Consider the following 20,875-nt stretch of genomic DNA (forward strand, 5'->3'; position numbering starts at 1 on the left):
ATCCTCCCTCTGCTCTGTCCCAGATCCTCCCTCTGCTCTGTCCCAGGTCCTCCCTCTGCTCTGTCCCAGGTCCTCCCTCTGCTCTGTCCCAGATCCTCCCTCTGCTCTGTCCCAGGTCCTCCCTCTGCTCTGTCCCAGGTCCTCCCTCTGCTCTGTCCCAGATCCTCCCTCTGCTCTGTCCCAGATCCTCCCTCTGCTCTGTCCCAGATCCTCCCTCTGCTCTGTCCCAGGTCCTCCCTCTGCTCTGTCCCAGATCCTCCCTCTGCTCTGTCCCAGGTCCTCCCTCTGCTCTGTCCCAGATCCTCCCTCTGCTCTGTCCCAGATCCTCCCTCTGCTCTGTCCCAGATCCTCCCTCTGCTCTGTCCCAGATCCTCCCTCTGCTCTGTCCCAGGTCCTCCCTCTGCTCTGTCCCACTTTCACCCACTACCTCCCTCTGGCTCTATTGACTGGGACAGGTGCCTGTCTGAGCCCTCATTAGTGTGGGCCGCCAAGGCCATGCCCAGTAGACATGTGCATACACGCAGACACACACACACCACACCAATCCCCGGGAACGCTCCTGACCCACTCTTATGGCCTTTAAGGGCCGACCAAAAGCCTCATTACACGTTGGCTCCCACTGCTTAAGAGGCAAATGTGAAGTTGAAGGGTTGAGAGCAGGCTTTAGAAGATGCCCACGCTGTGTCAGTCAGTCAGGTACCTCACAACACAGCAGCGTGAGAGGAGAGGCCTTGTTAAGCAGCATTGTGTGTCATCCTGTTCCTGAGAGCACAAAGGTGTCAGCCAGAGCCCAGAGCCACAGACCTTGTCCTTGAGCTGATGCTGCTCGTCTCTCAGCCTCTTCAGCTCCTCTTCTCTACCACAAAGCTGAGGAGAAACACACACATGTTAAGTACACAGAGGGTGAAGAGATAGAGTGGGAGGTTACACAGAAGGGCTGTTATAACAAACACATTATTAAAGGCCCAATGCAGCCGTTTTATATCAATATCAAATCAGCTCTGAGTAACAACTAAGTACCTTACTGTAATAGTTTTCCATTAAAATGGTCAAAAAGAAACAAAAATAGCTTTTTAGCCAAAAACTATTTCTCAAGCTGGAATTTTGCTAGGACTGTCTGGGAGTGGTCTGAGTGGGGTGGGGGAAAGTGAAAACTAGCTGTTATTGGCAGAGAGGTTTGGAACTCCTTGTTATTGACTTATTAACTAATTTACCACCTGGTGATGTCACCAAGAAAGCCACAACTCAACCCATGCAAAACCTGCTGATTAGAAGGTATTGTGTAGATTGTATTTCCAACCAGAATCAGGAAATAACAATGATCACATTTACAGAGTTTTTCACACATTTACAGTGTTAATTTCATCAGCTGTTGCACAATATGATACAAAAAACAGAATGTTGACTGTACTGGGACTTTAATAGCGTTCACATTCTCAATAGTGCTAAGTCTCCTGCCATTCAACAACAGGTCTAGGCCAGTCCAGATGAATAACTAATGCTGTTATCTAGTCCTACTGAGTGGTTGGACCCCCTACCCCCCTCTCTCTCCTCAATAGACCTGGAGTGAGAAGCATCTGAATCCTTAATAAAACAAAGTGCCTCTCCTTTCTTTCCTTGACCTCTTCAGGAATACCTCTTTAAATATTTAAATATTAAGAGAGAACAGCAAAAACTTACGGCAGGAGTAGAAAGTGCTGAAATATTGAAGGGGTGCTGTGGCTGGGTAGTTTGGGAGCGGTAATGCAGGGAACGAGGGTGGGCAGGGGCGAGGGAGGGTAGGAACGAGGGAGGCCAGGAACAAGGGAGGGCAGGGACGAGGGAGACCAGGAACAAGGGAGGGCAGAGACGAAGGAGGCCAGGAACAAGGGAGTGCAGGGGCGAGGGAGGCCAGGAATGAGGGAGGGTGGGGGCGAGGGAGAGTGGGAACGAGGGAGGGCAGGGGCGAGGGAGGCCAGGAACAAGGGAGGGCAGAGGCGAGGGAGGGTGGGAACGAGGGAGGGCGGGGGCGAGGGAGGCCAGGAACAAGGGAGGGGAGACGAGGGAGGGTGGGAACGAGGGAGGGCGGGGGCGAGGGAGGCCGGAAACAAGGGAGGGCAGGGGCGAGGGAAGGTGGGAACGAGGGAGGGCGGGGGCGAGGGAGGCCAGGAACAAGGGAGGGCAGGGGGGGAGGGATGGCGGGGGCAAGGGAGGGCGGGAGCGAGGGAGGGCGGGTGAGGGATGGCAGGGAAGAGGGTGTGTGTGAAGGAGAAGAGTGGGAAGCGGCAGCGATAGACCTGACTACTGGGACGGGAGAGGCTGACGCAGGTACCTCAGGCCCCTGGGGCCCCCGGGGTTTATTAACAGTGGCCCCTGGCAGGGAGGTGACATTCAGCTGTAGTGGAACTCTGGCAGTTAGGGAAATGAAGCCGAACTGAGTGGAGGCCTTAGAGAACGCTTTATGGTAAACAGCAGATATTGAGCAAGGAAAGACTTGCCTGATGGAAATGAAATCTTCAGAAACTTTTTAAGTGATAGTTCAATCTGAGTGTGAACATCTTCAGAGTCGGAGGGCAGAGAATGGCACATGAACCCACAGTCTGGGTGGGATTGCTCTTATAGAGGTGACCTCTCTTCTTTCAGATCCAAGGAGGATGACATCACTCTTGACCTCTTCTCTCGCAACACAAATACCCTGTATCTGAATGCAAACATTCCTCCCCCAAGGACACCAATAGGTAATGTTTTCTCCCTGCACTTGGGATGAAAAGAGCTTTAACCCACGCCTTGAAGGTAGCACAGTTGAGCCTCATCTTAAAGCTTTTTTTCCTCAATAGCTCAGGTTCGGCAGTGTCAAGGCACATAGCCCCACAGCAGTTCCAGTCTTTTGTGGAGCCTCTCTTTGAGCTCAATGAAAGGAAGGGATGTGCAGTCCAGCCAGGCAGTATAAAGAATCACAACTTTTTGAGCAGTTGAAGGTACTGGACTATACACACGTGTTTATATGAGTGGGGTTACTGTTCTTCATTGAGCAAAGGAAGGTTGTTATAGACAGTGTGTGTTTTTCAAGTTGTATGTTTTAATGTTACATGCACAAGTACAGTGAAATGCTCTGTGTGTGTGTGTGTGTGTGTGTGTGTGTGTGTGTGTGTGTGTGTGTGTGTGTGTGTGTGTGTGTGTGTGTGTGTGTGTGTGTGTGTGTGTGTGTGTGTGTGTGTGTGTGTGTGTGTGTGTGTGTTACTGATGCTGTCAATAGACAGAGCACTCAATTACCTTTTTTCGCATCTCCTGTCTCTCATTCTTCAGTCTGTCCACCTCCCTCTGCAGCTCACCAAACAGCTCTTCCTTCTGCTGCTGTGCCTGCCTCTGCTCAAAACACCCACACACACACACGCACACACCCGGAGGGCAGAGGTGAGGCACACATGGGAGAGGGAAGTGTCTGTTTTTAAAGGTGTCAGCGGATATCTTTGCATTATGCATATCACACCTCTGAAATGATCCATTAGCAGGTTAGAGCGTGAGAGCTGCTAAATCAGCTGACAGGACACTATGCCAGCACAGACAATATCCTCTACTTTCACTGCCAAATGAGAGGGAGTGTTTGTCCCTACGGAGCAGAGAGAGGGTCGCTGGGCCAGAGAGGAGCCCTTTCTCCAGGCCTCTGTCCCTGTAGGACCAGGCCCCCTCTATTGTCCCCAGAGAAAGAATGAGACGCGAGAGAGACACAGACAGACACAGAAAGAGAGGCAAGAACGAGAGAGAGAGAGAGAGAGAAAGAGGGACATGGAGAGAAAGAGAACATTCAGCCTCTCCTCAACACCCCCTTGCACATCCAGACACTGATTTATAATTTTAATATCTCTAATTTCCACTGCAGCGGCCGCTTTCCAAATGTCATTTTCCAATTTATGTCAAACCGTGTGACCATTTTTCTTAATACGGCTTATGACAAGCCTGGTCGCCAGGCGGATATGCAATTCAGATTGAGTGTTTTACAGGGGAGGGAGCCAACAGGCTGGGGTGTTTGTGTGTTTATCTTTATCAGTGCCCGTTCAATATTTTTGAGGGGGGAGACCGAGAGCGCCATACACAAGGGAAAATGTGGTTTTACGGGGAGGAAATGGCTGCAGGGAGCAAAATAATAATTCTGTCATAAATCGAATAATTACAGTTACCATAATAAGAATTATGATGGCGGTAATGATAATGTATTAAAATATGTATTAACACTAAGAGCCTGAAATGGAACGTGGGATGGCTTCACGGTCATTATATTAATATTTATGTTAATTAAAACAGGGCCTCCCCTTTTATGTACAACTATATCTTAGTACTAATCGTCTGAGTGGAACACAATGGGGATCGCTGCGGAGGGGCAGCATGCAGTTCAGGGCTCACCCTGAGGATGGCGCTGTGGAGCTCCTCTCTGGCAAGGCCCAGCTGGCCCTGCAGGGCGGATGTCTCCCACTCCATCTCTCGCCCATGTAGCTCAGCCAATGACCTCTGGAGCCTCTGCACCTCAGCACTCCTGTCCTGCAGCTAGAGGACATAGAAAGGAGAATAATGTCAATCACACACTGTACAGACAACTTTTGCTCAAGGGAGGTAAGGTATGGTCACACATCCTGGTCAAAACCATAGTCAACAGCATCCTGCTAAACTAAAGGCTTGACAACAAGCAGCTCATCAGACTAGATGAATCATATAAAGGCCGTAGAGAACATGTTGGGTAGTTCCTCACAAGACTCTTCATTTGGCTATAAAACTCCATATGATCCATATGACTGAGAGGTCTGGATGTTGGTGCTGAGGTCCAGCTCTCTCTGTGGGTGTTGGCTGGCTCTGTGATGTAGCTGGGACTCTCCATTCAGCTGGCTGCTGACAGGCCTGAGAGACCTGAGAGAGAGCCGGGCTGGCTGGCCTACGGCTGGCCCTAATAGCCCATAATGATCACTGAGAACTTATTCAATGAGGAATTCATTCCTGGCTGGGGCCTGTGTGTGTGGCTGGCCTGTTTATGGTTGTACATTACGGTGCGGTCTGGTATGACATAGCGAGCCTCGCCCCACTGCTCCTCCCTCTGCCAACCACCTATTGACTCGCCAGCGCATGTTCCCCACCCTCAAAAAATGGGTAGAAATAACAGGAACAAGTTGTCGGAAATGAAATTTCAATTCATCCAGTCCCTTTATACACTGGTGCGGGTAGCCTGCCGTCGAGAGGGAGGGATCAATAGTGTTTAGACAGCAGAGCAGATTTCCTAAGCGCCGGATCAATAGGAAAGAGAGAGGGGAAAATACCCGGCTTTTCTTTGGGTGTTGTAGTAAATACGAACAAATCAGTGGCCTTAGGCTAAATGGATTGACCAGCTGTTTCCAAGTTCTGTGCTGTAAATAAAGATCTATTCTGAAGTCTCTGACGGAGGCCCAAAGGGGAGAGTGCCACCAACAGCACTAGGCTGCCTCAGACACACACCTGACAGGACAAGGGGAGCAGGGGACATAGGGACATGGGGGTAGTGGGGGAGCTATAGAGAGGCTTCAAAGCCAGGTGGCCTGGAGCAACTAGGACTGATAAAATGCTGCTAGAAGAGCTACCCTCTGTAGGACAGGTGAAACAAAAGGGTTCCCAGAGCTAATCAGACGGGCCAGTGAAATCATGGAGGGCGATATATTTTGATGATCTGTATTTTAGTATGTCTATGACCTTATCTACTGAAAACTCTGAAAATGCCACAACAAAGAGATGGATGTTTTTCGGCTTTTCGTAAGAGAAGAATCCGATAAACAAACTTGATTCACGATAGGTCACAAAAGATGACTTTATGGCTAACTTAAAAATAGTCATTAGGTGAACCAGAGTCAGTCGTTTGACATCGTGGAGTGTGGCAGGTCAGATGTGTCAGCCAGAGTACTGGGCTAATCAGAGTCGAGCATCCTGACAGGATGACTGATCACATGGTGTGTTCCCCTCACCTCTAGATTTATTAAAGAAAAACACCACCGGCCACGCTCGCCTAGACCCACACCACTCATTGGTCAACCGCCCTGAAATATGTGAAATTCATCAGCAAGACCTCAGCCCAAACAAAACACACATTGGACGACCAAACAATAAAAGAAACCCTGGTCATTCCTGATCGCCTACAAGCACAGTGAAACGACACATTCAAAGAGAACGAGCGTGTTAAAGGATGGCTGTTGACTCTAGCTGCAGGGGGGGGGCGCGAAGGGGTGGGGACTGAGGAATGATTGGCTTGGCTGTGCTTGGACACTAAGACAGGGGTTGACTAAACCCCCCTCATGGTCTCCTCCCTGGTGGGGGTGCTGCTGATGGAAGAGTGTTACAGCAACAGAGGCATACCGGTACCTCTGTGCTGCTGGTCTGGTCCAGCGGTCCATCTGATACTGGAACACACAGTCACTAAGTGATTTATAATTGCCCTCATTCTGCCACTCTGTCAAAGAGAACGCTCGTGACATGAAAGGGCTCTGCTCTGCATCTCAGCTGACAGACAACCTGGAGTTTGGTGAAGCTGTGGAGGCTGCAGCACTCCAGACTGACTGATCCCAGACAGACACAAACCTCCAATTACACACTCATATCCACACTGGGAGGATCTTTATCTCCAAACAAATAAAACAGTCATCATTTAGAAGCCATTTAACACAACATGTTAAATGTGTACATTATATGCGTTGTTCAATATGTCTGGTGGGCTGTGTGTGGGTGTGTTTGTGTGTGAGTTCCAAAGCTCTCTCCTCTCTATGCGGTAAAGGTCACTGTAGATTGGGCATTTAAAGCTTCTCGTGGCTGAGCCGAGGAACCTGCCCACGTTAGATCTCAACTCATTGCCTTCCCAGGTACATTACCTTAATGATGCTATTCCTCACACCTCCATCTCAGCAGATGGGGAGATACAGAAATGAGAAAGGCAGTAAAGACATTCTAATGTCCTCCCCAGCCATTCAATTCCGTCTCTCTGCCTGCATCCGCACAAAGGAGCAGTGAAGCAATACTCCTTGTTTTTCCCTCAACAACCAACCAAGCTATATATGCAGATACAAAGCTGTATGCAGAAACTGCCATTAAACATTTATATTGCAGGTTTCCCGAAATCCTTGCTCTATTTTTGTTCGGTAATAGGATTGTTTTTTAAAATATTAAAACTGTTCGTCTTGACAAATGGTAACGCCTGCCTATGAAAGCAGCTTATTCGGCTCCTTCCTGGCGCCTGATCAAAACCCATTTACTCCACCGGGGGGATTGAACGAGACGTCTGATCGTTAACCCCGTCTCACCCTCTGCCGAGGCCTCACCCATGGGGGAGATGTTTACTGCCTGTTGTGTCTGCTGTTCACCCCCAAGATGTCAGCCCTGCATCTCAGTCTCAGCGGCCCTGGGTGGGCGCACCCTGTACACGGCACAGTCCCAGCTCCTTCTCATACGCCCCCATTTAGTCTATGCTGTCTTTGATGTCACATGTCAAAAAGCGCGCCCCATCTTCTCCTCCGCCCCTCACCCATCCTCTCAGCGTTTAAGTGTTCATTATTTCCACAAGTGATTTTCAATTTACACTAGATGAAGCTCATTAAGTAGTGTATTTGTTAGCAGACATGCTGCCATGTCCTGAGACGTACTGGGTGTTTGTCTGCTGGGACAGGCTACATAAATAACAAGGGGTTACTGTTCTATGCTAGGCAGGTAAAAGTCACAATGCTTTGAATTGGACTGAATAGCTCCTCATTCTCTAGAGAAAAGCTCTTGAATGTTTTTTAAATATGTAATGGCAATTTAATTGCTGATGAAATCTAGGCATTTTCTCCATATTGTCTATGAAAGCTCACCTCAGGGTTGAGCTGAGGAGGTTCTCAGAGAGTGGTCATTAACGTGGTCACGTCCCTGAAGACCATCTGTTCCATATTGTGGCCTGTCTGTGTAAGCCGTTTTCCCCTCCCTGTCTTTGAGGTATTTGGGGTATCCGGGGCGGAGGGGGAGACAGGGGCTGTTGAGAGTGTTTATGTTGCTGACCTGGACACAGGCTTCTAATGTGTAACACAGGACACTCCAGTATGCAGATGCCCCGGGCTATTCTCTTAGTGGTCTTTACTTTGAAAACACAGGTACCCTCCAGGGGGATGGGGTGGGGCTGCTGATGCAGGATGGGATGGGGGGCAAGAGCCCTGCTCAGAGCCCCATGCAACGCTCGGAATAATATATCCATACATCATCAGTCCGTGTCAGACTTTGATTCACGACAGAGGACTTGCCGAAACCACTGTGGTATTAGCTTTAATAATGCAAGCTGGGGTTAGGCGCTTACTCTTTTCTGACAAATATGGGCAAATCAATTAATTCCACTGACATTCCCCCAAAGCACACATATAAATCCAACATGGACGCTTGCATTCGTGTCTTTGTTTTATCAAGCAAAGCAAGCAAGAATAATTTCACGTTTTTATGTCCTAATTCTAAAATACCCCGACAGGATAGGGCATTTGTTATCGTTATAAACACAGACTCCTTTGAGTTACAAGATTTTGAAAGTAGATATTGACTTTAAAATCTCAAATGAGGTCTGGAACACTTTGATGAGAAAATATGTTTTATATGCTAGTGCATTATGAGAATCATTCAAAGCAGCAGGACGGGATAATGTGACACATATCGACCAAGTCCAGAACGCACTCAATGCACCTAACATAACAAGCACACTAATATCCCCACCTAGAAAACCTCCTACACACAACACTTTAATTATGCACATAGAACATATCCAACATCTTGTCAATAACCTCAGTAAACAAATGCTACCACAGCCAATTAAAGAAATGCATCATTCTTATTCACTTCAGTAGCTGGCTTTCACAGCTTGCTGGCTTTCACAGCTTGCTGTCAATTTCAAGCTATACAGTGAGAATGAGACCAGCTGGCTCTCTCTCTCTCTCTCTCTCTCTCTCTCTCTCTCTCTCTCAGGCCAATAATGAACACAGCACCGTGACAAAGGACATTATGTTTGCTGGTCTTATCAATACTTCTAAAAGCATAACATCAATAGTTGTGAGGGTCACAGGATGTTTAGGACGTTTCAGCTAGCGAGACAGTCTTGTAGAACTGATTAAGCAGAGAGATGCTCACCAGAGAGGCGACATGGAGGAGAGGGTGACCCAATTAAAACAATGGAAATTCAGACTCCACTGCCAGTCACACAGGCAATGAGCTAAAGCCCGTGAGACAAAAGGGAACACGCTTTATCAGTCCCAAAAAAGCCCTGTCCCTACATTAATATTCTATCCTAATGAAACCTTTCTACATTTCTTCATCTCTCTACACTTGTCTGTCAGTCGTTTGGCTCATAAATATTGTCTTATTATTATTATCATCATCGTAATTTCTTCCCTGATACGCTGGAAAATTCAGTGGCAATTATCGATGTGACAGGTGAAACAGGAACACGCTGAAAAATAAATGAAGCGTTGCCATGACGACGCGGCCGGCGAGAGGGAATCAGATGTGCGTGTGTGTGTGGGCGTGCGCGTTGGTCACGTGACCCAGCCAGCCTCGGCTGCACAGCGCTACATTGAAGCCCCGCAGACCAAAGGACACTTAACCTCAATAGCTGGCAGCAATCGGAGGCCCATTTATTAGCTATTTCTGTCCAAAGGTCAGTGTGGCTGTATGTCTGGGTCTGGGGCTCCGAGCAGGCAGGACGCTCTGCTTTTCTCTCCCCAAAGACAGGTTCTGTGGGCTGGGCTGGCTAGAGTCAGGCATCGGGGCAGGCCGCTGTGCTGTGGCGTATTTACAGCCTTAAGGAATAATCTGCATTTAAAGCATATGACAGTGTTATACCATAGCTGGGCTGGGAATGCAGTAAACCAGACAATATGGGCAGGTGGAATGTAGACGCTCATGAATAGAAAAACACATACGTCTGCAGTACAGGACAGCCTGCTACAGTGATATGCAGTGAGTCAACAGGGTTGAGGAGGGCGAGATGTTGAATATGACAGAGACAGATTGAAGTAGCTTGTGAAAGAGCAAGGATGAGAGCCAGCTGCCTAAGGGTGCCGTTAGGAGTTGAATATTTGATCAGTGTCAAGCCATATAATACATGTATATGTTCCAATAACATGACAACCCCGTGGATGTCAATACCTTATGCACAGACCAGGCTTAATGTTTGAGGACGTGTAAAATGACTTGGATCAGATGTTAATTATGAAACACCTTGCACAAACATATCTAGATTGTGCCTCGTGTGTTTTCCTGGAAAGAGGTGGCTGGTTGGTTCAAATTGGTTCAAACACATTGTAACTGGGTGACCTATAAAGCAGCTAAATGTCCGTTTACAGTATGATCAGATGAAATAGAGGTGTTTTAGTTGGACCCTCCAAGGACAAAATCTGCCTTTAGGAACTTAATAAAGCATATTCTACAGATCTGAACACAGTACAGAAAATATACACCAATACATAGTGAATACAGTGAAAGGTCACATAAACAATCTTCCATATAGACAAAGACTTTGTGGAGGAGTGTTTTTCTTCCAACCACAATTACCACTGATTAGCATTGACTTAAAAAGGCAAAACAACAACATAACAAAACAATTCTGTCGATTCTGATGCCGGAGCGAATGGCGAGGCTTAAAATATACATATATAGAAAAAACAAATTCAAACGAACGGGAGAAATGCTTTCATCCCACTGAAGCAATTATGGATCTAATCAGAGCTTTCTGCATGAAGGTACCGCTCTCCTATCTCGCTCCCATTTGCATCATAACACAGCGTGCAATATTAATTTCCGAGTTTACTGCTTATTGGAAGTGCAAAGTATGAAAAGCCATTAAGGGCTGCAAATGGGAAAGCTATTTGCTGTCACACGGATTCGGCTCTATTAAAAAGAAAAATCTTGTTAACTATTTGGAATTAGAGTCATTTGGTAAAAGGCATTCTGCCGCACTCCACTAAAATACGTAATTATGCTTCTCTTCTTTCTCTCCCCTATTCCTCTTTCATTTGCACAAGCGACGAAGGCAAGAAGGGTGGATGGGGTTTGAGGGCATCAGGGGTGAGTAAGTGGAAGCAAAGGTAATTAAAGTTGGTGGCTATCTGTTTGGTTAATGCATGGAGCAGTCCAACAGAGACAGAGGCACTCACACACACACACAGCCTGGGGGGTTGAAGGAGAGAGATGAGGAGAATCAGCCTTCTGTCTCTCTCAGTCTCTGGCAGGTCCCCAGGCTCTCATCTGGAACACATCTTACCCACTCCAGCCCTGCTGTAGCCCAGCATACTAGCACCATCCAGCCCTGCTTTAGCCCAGCATACTAGCACCATCCAGCCCTGCTGCAGCCCAGCATACTAGCACCATCCAGCCCTGCTGTAGCCCAGCATACTAGCACCATCCAGCCCTGCTGTAGCCCAGCATACTAGCACCATCCAGCCCTGCTTTAGCCCAGCATACTAGCACCATCCAGCCCTGCTGCAGCCCAGCATACTAGCACCATCCAGCCCTGCTGTAGCCCAGCATACTAGCACCATCCAGCCCTGCTATAGCCCAGCATACTAGCACCATCCAGCCCTGCTGTAGCCCAGCATACTAGCACCATCCAGCCCTGATGTAGCCCAGCATACTAGCACCATCCAGCCCTGATGTAGCCCAGCATACTAGCACCATCCAGCCCTGCTGTAGCCCAGCATACTAGCACCATCCAGCCCTGCTGTAGCCCAGCATACTAGCACCATCCAGCCCTGCTGTAGCCCAGCATACTAGCACCATCCAGCCCTGATGTAGCCCAGCATACTAGCACCATCCAGCCCTGCTGTAGCCCAGCATACTAGCACCATCCAGCCCTGCTGTAGCCCAGCATACTAGCACCATCCAGCCCTGCTGTAGCCCAGCATACTAGCACCATCCAGCCCTGATGTAGCCCAGCATACTAGCACCATCCAGCCCTGCTGTAGCCCAGCATACTAGCACCATCCAGCCCTGATGTAGCCCAGCATACTAGCACCATCCGGCCCTGATGTAGCCCAGCATACTAGCACCATCCAGCCCTGCTGTAGCCCAGCATACTAGCACCATCCAGCCCTGATGTAGCCCAGCATACTAGCACCATCCAGCCCTGCTGTAGCCCAGCATACTAGCACCATCCAGCCCTGATGTAGCCCAGCATACTAGCACCATCCAGCCCTGCTGTAGCTCAGCATACTAGCACCATCCAGCCCTGATGTAGCCCAGCATACTAGCACCATCTAGCCCTGCTGTAGCCCAGCATACTAGCACCATCCAGCCCTGCTGTAGCTCAGCATACTAGCACCATCCAGCCCTGCTGTAGCCCAGCATACTAGCACCATCCAGCCCTGATGTAGCCCAGCATACTAGCACCATCCAGCCCTGCTGTAGCCCAGCATACTAGCACCATCCAGCCCTGCTGTAGCCCAGCATACTAGCACCATCCAGCCCTCCTGTAGCCCAGCATACTAGCACCATCCAGCCCTGATGTAGCCCAGCATAGCCCTGACACCTTTTTTGCACTATTGGTTAGAGCCTGTAAGTAAGCATTTTACTGTAAGGTCTACACCTGTTGTATTCGGCGCACGTGACAAATAAACTTTGATTTGATTTGATACTAGCACCATCCAACCCTGTAGCCCAGTCCACAGTAAAACACTCCAGACTAGCGATCACAACACAAGAACTAAACAAGTGTGCTTGTTCTGGCCCAAATCAAGGAGTGTATGTTTATTTTCCAAAGACACAACACTAACCCCAACCTGTCCTTTCCCTGGCCAATGCTTATCGATTATAGGTCTCTAAGGATACAGATTAACAGCTGGAACCACCCTAGTGTCACACTCCCTAACCTCTAGACCTCAGTTCATGGACCACCCTATCCTAACCCAGCCCTGCTATTCTTGGCTCGCTCCAATAGAAAGGAAAAAAATTCTGTGGATTTATGGGTCCGTCAGGCTGGCCTGTGAGGTGTTTTATGGTGGGACCTGCAGGGCCTATTTAGGAGGCGTAGCACAGCAAAGCACGGCGTGCTCCGTCCTGACCACAGGTATTGATCTGCAGTGATGGCCTGGTTGCGGCCGCATGGCTAACTTAGAGCCCTGATCTCAGCCTGCCTGGCCGCGAGATGAAAATGAGGCCTCTTTGTGTAATGATGTGTGTATGAACAAAGTGAGTAGGCCACTGAGACAAAAAGGAGAAGAAATTAAATCATTCTTTTTCCTCTTTCAGGGTAGCCACTGCAGCCAGCCATGCTTGGCCGCTTGATGGGAGATCTTTTTTTTTCAGAGGAGATGAATGGTAGGATCTGGAGGAGGTAAATGAGAGCATCCTGATGCAGAGAGATGTGTGGATGTCCCTAATGGGGCCCTGCTCTGACGAGCTGTGTGCTGCCTCTGTTTGGGAGGCTGGCAGACGGACGGATGTGGTTAGGGCGGAGGCTCAGCGCCTGCTGCCCGCTCCCTACCAGGGCTCTCCGAGCGTCACGTCGGCCACGCTCCGCGCTAATTGCCAGAGGTCGACAGCGCATAACAAGTAGAGGAGGCATCGGCTTTAATTTGAGAGGAGAAGAAAGGGTGGAGAAAATACATCTAATCATGTGAAGTGTTTTGCTGTCTGGGAGGGAGCTAGGGGCTCTCTCTCCCCTGGTGGACCATGCCCAGCATCACCAACCACCCACCCCCAGCCCCTGGCCTGGCTAACAGCTCTGACCACACAGAAGTATGGATTACCCAGAACCGTACTGCTACGTTACTGTATCTTACTGCTCACACAGGACCAGAGAGCTAAATAAACAAGAGAGAAGTCTAGTGGAACAGGAGCCCCCACAGAAAACACATGGACACACTGTAATGAGGGGAAAGATAGGAGAAACAGACAGACACACATAGACAGACGGACAGCAAGGCATACAGACAGATAGACAGGCAACCACACAGACAGACAGACACCAAGGCAGCAAATGAAACTGAGGTGGTGTGTGGAGAGGGGAGGTGGGAGGGAGGTGTGAAGGGGGGTGCTGGAAAGTGCCCTTGTCCGGTTGGAACCCCCACCCCTACCTCTCCACCACCAAAGGACTGCTCCCTGAGCCAGGGTCATTGACACACACCTCTGACATCATTAAGACGTTTCCAGGAAAATGTATTGAAAGACAGATTAAAATAAATTAAGAAAAATGTGTAGCAGAATGCCTACGCGCACTTCATAAATCATTGGGCCAAGCCAGGAGCCGGCGCCCCATAATTAACTGTAGACTATTTATTTTATCCTGACGGTATAAATTAGTATTCAGACACATAGATTATATTAGGGATATCTGCGATGCGGAACTGTTGCGGGATGTGCAGAATATTTGAAGGATACAAAGAGGAGCAGAGAGGGGGAGAGGGAAACAGAGAGAGGGAAAAGAGGGGGAAAGGAGGGATAGGGTTTTGAAAAGCAAACACTATTTAAATGCACACATACCAGGGAGATAGCATTTTACCCATGAAGCATCTGTTTATTCAAGCATTGACACAGTGAGAAAGGAGAAACAACTGAGTGAACAACAACCTCTAAACAGGCTCGCAGCAGTATTGTTTGAGACTATAAACGACTGCATAAATAGTATTAATTGCTCAAAATCCCCATTGTCCACTACAGTCTGCATATGTTCCATGCATTGGAGATGAACTAAACATGCACAGACACTAAATAGGCAATGATGTCCATGGAGTCTCTAAGGCACTGAATGACATGGCACTATCCAACATCAGCCATTTCTCTCACCTCTCAATGCAATTCAATTTAAAGGCTTTAATGGCATGGGAAACATATGTTTACATTGCCAAAGCAAGTGAAATACATAAAAAACAAAAGTGAAATAAACAATACAAAAATGAACAGTAATCACTACACTCACAAAGGTTCCAGAAGAATAAAGACATTTCAAATGTCATATTATGTGCAAATAGTTAAAGTACAAAAGTGATAATAAATGTGGGTTGTATTTACAATGGTGTTGCTGCTGTGATGGCACACTATGGTATTTCACCCAATAGATATGAGAGTCTCTTTCTCTCACGGTGGTCCTGCCCACCCATCACACCCCAGGGGGGAGTGTCACTTCAACCCAGACTCCTCTGACAGTCAGTCAGTCCTCTTACCAGCCTCTCCCTCTGTCTCCTGCCTCTCTGTCTCCTGCCTCTCTGTCTCTATGTCTTTCTGTCTCTCTGTCTCTCTGTCTGTGGCACAGCGCTGGCTGCACACTGCCTCCCCGTGGGCACACTGCCCAGGCTGGCACAGGGCCAGACACACCAGCTCTGCCACACTGGTCTGGCAAAACAACGCTCCCTATCTTCATCTCTCCACACTCCTCCCTCCATCAGAGAGCCCCCGGCCCCAGTCCTCTCCTTATTCTCCCTTCTTTACTCTCCACTACAGCTGAGAACAACACTTTGGAAGCATGCCCTCTAACCAAGCAATGAAAAATAACTGTCTGCTACCAGTGCCAGGAACAAATAATACACTCATGTACCAAATAAAACCACCAGCCTTCAAACACGGTGCCAATATCTTATCATATGGTTAGAGTTCTTGCACTCAGTGAACCCCGGCATTATCAAACTATCAATGAATTCTAGCAGATAGGAAATATAAAAGACAACAACATTGCGATTACATCTAATAGCTTCTGTACTTCCAGGAGAAAAAGCTTGTATGTGAACTCCAGCCTGGTCCGGAAGGTCACTCTGATGTACAAAATGACCGTAGTGGTTTGTGTCATGGGTCCACGTCTGTCTCAACTGTCACACACACAGTGTCTCTGCTAAACCACAGAAACCCACGACGACCACGAGACAAACACTCACGCACACCACTAAAACACAACTTCCAGTATGAGAAAAGAAGCCTATAGAAACCAAGCCATGGAGTTGTAGCAAATATCAGAATACATTGTCGTACATAGTCTACTCAGAGAGAAAAAACTGTTCTGAGACCAGCATAGAAAAGGAGAGAGAAAGGAGCACATTAACAATGGAGAATCTTCCCACTTCACAAAGACCAACGGGAGAATGGGGAAGAGATGAGGAGTATAACGCACATATGAAATCTAAATACTACTAGAATGGGAGAGACATAGAGCTCTGTCACCAACAACAGTGTCCCATTGAAAAAAAATGCTTTTGACAGAGTGTACAAGAAGAGGCTTTTGCGCACGTACACACTCACGTGCACGCGCGCACCACACACAGACAGACTGAAAGAGCGTGACACGTCTGAGACGTTGTCCTCATGAAAGAGCAGAGAGGAGGCTGCCTCCATCTTTCTTCTTCCGGGGTGCATTAAGTCAGTCTTTTGAGGCCAGAAATGTTAAAACAAACCCACATAGCTGAGCTAATCAATGAACAGCATCAGACGCACTGGACCAAAAGCTTCTACGCTAGCATTTACTTCTGAAAAAACATTGTTTGATTTGATTTTTTTTGTTCTATTCAGTGGTGGTCTCACAGAGGGAGGTTCGAGCCACAAGGCTCCGAGCACAGAATACATTTAAAGCCTACTGTTTCATGGGATTAGATCTACTTCCCCTCAGAGTATAATGTCCATTTCAGGCTTCCATCAACCATGTGTGTTTGTGTTAGTGTTTTTATTTTAAACCTCTTTGCATGACTCCATCAGATCTCACTCAGGGGGACAGGACTGGAGATGGGAGGGGGATTGTGTGTGTGTGTCGGTGTGTGTGTGTGTGCAGGTTAAAGACACAGGGGGCTCTATAGGGGGTGTAGGAACACAGGTGGACCAGGATAGGCAATCAGAATGGCAGGGTCCGAGCCCCACAGCTAGCCTAAATATACTAAACTCTGCCTCACTGCCAGACAAGGTGCCATTAGACTGGTATTTAACCAAGCCAACACCGAACATCACCATCTGTAAACAAAAAAAACACTATGCTGGAATGGGGGAATTTCATTTATACACATCATAAAAACCATCCAAAGACTCTCTATCAACTGGATAATATTGTGTCTCCGGTGTGTAAAAAAGCCTTGGAGGTGAGTGCATACGCAGCAGTCATGTTCATTAAGATACACTGCTGCCCTCTTTTTTCCAAGCACCGGAAACACTAGTAAATCACCACCGCAGAAAATAAATGTACACTTATTACATTCTACACGCTGCATATATTCCCCTCCTTAACATATTGCATAGGCACAGTGCCACCGCGCAATGCTGCACCCGCGCGAAAACACGCCGTGAAAAATGACAGCGGCGAGGGGGAACTGCAGACCTGGGATATATGGTGCGGCAGAGCGGAGGAGAAATAATCCTACCTTAGAGCGACGTGGGGAAGAAAGAAGGGAGAGGGGGCGGGGGGAGATGAGCCCCTGCACCACGCCGGAGAAATGGAGCCCCCCTACTCCTCTCTCAGCTGCCTCAGTCTCCCCTGCAACGCTCCACCACAATTACTGAGAAGAGCGGATAAACACATATACGTGGACATACTATCTTTAATAATATATCTCTATATACTCTGTCTGTATATGAGTAAAATGTACGTGAATGTTTGGAGGACACAAGGACATTCCTAGTGAATGGCTCCTTGAGAAAATAGGAATCGCTGAAAGCTATTGTTCAACCTGAACTTGTGGAACACACATACTCTACCACAGACAAAGCAAATTACACAGCACAACAACACATGACTGACAGTGAACTGACAACCGCCTTCCTCCATTGATTGCCAGCAGAGCACAACCTGCCTGCAGTTCCTGCCGTGGCCATTAGGTGTCTCTCTTCCACTGTGCATGGCCGAGGCTCTGCCTCTCTCCCAGCAGAGCCCCTCCCCTCCTCAAATCCCATCTCCATGTAATATATACACCCTCGTTTGAAAATGGCAGCTTTTTGAAAATTCACCTTGATTATCAGACATTAAAAGTGACTTCTCCAGCGCTGAGTGTCTGGCTGGGGGGATGGCTGCAGACGGCAGAACAATGCGGCTGGCTTGGTATTAACGCCTAGCTGGGGTGTGCAGGGAGGGAACGAGAGGCAGCCCTTTGTTCTCTCCCACATCCAATTATTTTTAACATGTGCCTCTTTTTACAACAAGAGAGAATTTAATTTTAATGCACTGGAAAAAATACATCAGTATTCTTAAGCAGAGAAGGCGACTAGCACTGGTATACATGTACAGAGCCCTGCACAGGAAATGGACAAATGACAGAGATGACTAAAATCCTCTCAGCCCAAACATAGCCGACACCAACACAAAAACCTAACAGAATGTAAACCCACACACCACCATACTACACACAGACCTACTCGACGTAGCACTGCCCCACCCTTCATTAGAAACCACACTGAGACAGACAACATTCACTACATAACTACATGGTAAATGGTTCATCAACATTCCATGGCTGCGCAATAAAATGTATATACACAATGGTAGGAAAACATACAATAAAAACAGCAAGGATTCCGGATCAAATGGCTTGAAAAATACAAGCCCAAGCTCCATTGGTAGGTAGGTGACCAAATATTTTTCTAATTGGATGAGCACTTTATCTTGCTGTCAGAGCGGCAGTAAAAAGCAGCGCTGTTGCCAGAAGCAGAGGAGCTCCAACATGGTTGGCCTTTTATTAGTTCTGCCTGGGCTGGAGTCTGATATATGCTTCTACCCTTTCATCATACCCCAGCACCACACCCCAATACATGGTTATTACAGTATATACCCCACACACCCCAATACACTGGTGTTATACCCCACCACACTGATGGTACATAAACCCCAAAGACACTCAACTACCCCAACACACCCATTATGCATTTTATACACCCTGCACAGAACCAACATACACCAGCATTAAACCTGGTGCTCTTATACTGTATCAAGCTACATACCCACCCCAGCAATCATAGAGTACCTTAAACACACACCAGGAATTCACATTTATCCAACACACTGGCAACACATACCAACAAGACCCATCAATCCCATGCATCCACGCAGAACACTGTAGTAGAAATACATTCCAGTAAGCATAATCAGCAACAGCAACCAGCCATACAGTATGTGCACTACCAAGACACTGTCAACAACTGCCATACAATATCTCTAACATAAAGAGCCCACAACATGCTGGTAAATGACTGTGGAATAGCCGCATCCTGTAGTCAAACACAGTAGCTAAACACTAGCCTGTACAATAGCTCATCACTACAGACCTGCCTCACAAACATGTAGTACAAAGAGCAGAATGAGGGGAGATTGCAGAGGGCTCTGCAGTGCATTCACAGCTCTGCAGTGGACATCTTGGTAACTCTATGGTCATATTCCCACTGCAGTATGAAATTATTGTTTTCTCTCCTTATCTGTAGCAGCACTGCTGCACCTATAGGGACGGGAGATTTCACATCTAGAAAAACCCTGGCTCATTTCTATAAAATAGGAAAGTATAAAATACGCACACCACATTACACCTGCACCCACATGTGCTCGTACACTCATACACACGCACACGCACTAAATGAAATTCCAGTCCTAGGGCAGACAACTAACTGCTTGTGTGTGAGTCGCTCTGCGGCACAGCAAAACCAATTCTCTGGAGATGGCAAAATGAAAGGGCAGAATTCAGGATGTTTATGGTTCTCACTCTGTTCTCCTCTCAATCAAATGTTTTATTAGCAATCATTCGCTGTCCGCCTGGCCCTAACAGTCATCTAACCTGGGAGGGGCCCACGTGATGCCAGCAGGCAGGTTCAGCAACCAGCCCAGTTAAGAAGAAGACCATTTGGGTTCGCACAACTCCCAATTATTTACACCTGGAGCTGCTGGAGCAGGATGGAGCTGGTGGGGCAGGATGGAGCTGCTGGGGCAGGATGGAGCTGGTGGGGCAGGATGGAGCTGCTGGAGCAGGATGGAGCTGCTGGGGCAGGATGGAGCTGGTGGGGCAGGATGGAGCTGGTGGGGCAGGATGGAGCTGGTGGAGCAGGATAGGGCTGCTGGAGCAGGATGGGGCTGGTGGGGCAGGATGGAGCTGCTGGGGCAGGATGGAGCTGGTGGGGCAGGATGGAGCTGGTGGAGCAGGATGGAGCTGGTGGGGCAGGATGGAGCTGGTGGAGCAGGATAGGGCTGCTGGAGCAGGATGGGGCTGGTGGGGCAGGATGGGGCTGCTGGAGCAGGATGGAGCTGGTGGGGCAGGATGGAGCTGGTGGAGCAGGATAGGGCTGCTGGAGCAGGATGGGGCTGGTGGAGCAGGATGGGGCTGCTGGAGCCGGATGGGGCTGCTGGAGCAGGATGGGGCTGGTGGGGCAGGATGGGGCTGCTGGAGCAGGATGGGGCTGGTGGGGCAGGATGGGGCTGCTGGAGCAGGATGGGGCTGCTGGAGCAGGATGGGGCTGGTGGGGCAGGATGGGGCCGCTGGAGCAGGTTTCGGCTGCTGGAGCAGGATGGGGCTGGTGCGTCTGGGGGAGGAGTGTTAATTAACCCCCAGGAGAGCCAGGCTGAGGAAGGGGCTCCCTCACTCAGACCCCACGCTCCTGTCATCTCCACAGGACTGGACAGCACCAACAGAGAGTGTGTGTGTGTTGTGTGTAGGTGCGTGCACACTGCATGTGTGTGAGACGGAGACAAACAGACAGATAGGTCCTAAATGGCAGCTGATCCTTCATGTTTCACAGTCTGTGAAATACATGACAAGCCGCATGGAGTCTGAAACAAGCTGAGCTGGGGATGTGTGTGTGTGATAGACAACACATAGTGTGAGAGAGAGATCAAACAAAGACATGTTTCACAAGGTATTAATGTTATATAAGAAAAGACATGTTTCATAAGACAAAAATCCTCAATAAATGACTGTTTTGTTCAGAAACAGTGAGAATGGAAAAAGGC

The 20,875-nt window shown here is 48.4% G+C and overlaps 1 protein-coding gene across 1 annotated transcript in view; it reads right to left on the reverse strand.

Moving 5' to 3' along the window:
- Nucleotides 1–20,875, reverse strand: part of LOC145850402 (uncharacterized) — a 65,618-nt gene that overhangs the window by 36,757 nt on the left and 7,986 nt on the right. The window contains exons 6-8 of the mRNA XM_082969933.1: nucleotides 4,381–4,521; nucleotides 3,253–3,345; nucleotides 805–867 (exon numbers count right to left, since the gene is read on the reverse strand). Coding sequence (XP_082826059.1) covers nucleotides 805–867; nucleotides 3,253–3,345; nucleotides 4,381–4,521 — 297 coding nt within the window. The remainder of the gene's footprint in view (nucleotides 1–804; nucleotides 868–3,252; nucleotides 3,346–4,380; nucleotides 4,522–20,875) is intronic.

This window comes from Salmo salar, chromosome 26 (assembly GCF_965601325.2).
Source record: "Salmo salar chromosome 26, fSalSal1, whole genome shotgun sequence".
NCBI classification, from domain to species: Eukaryota; Metazoa; Chordata; class Actinopteri; order Salmoniformes; family Salmonidae; genus Salmo; species Salmo salar.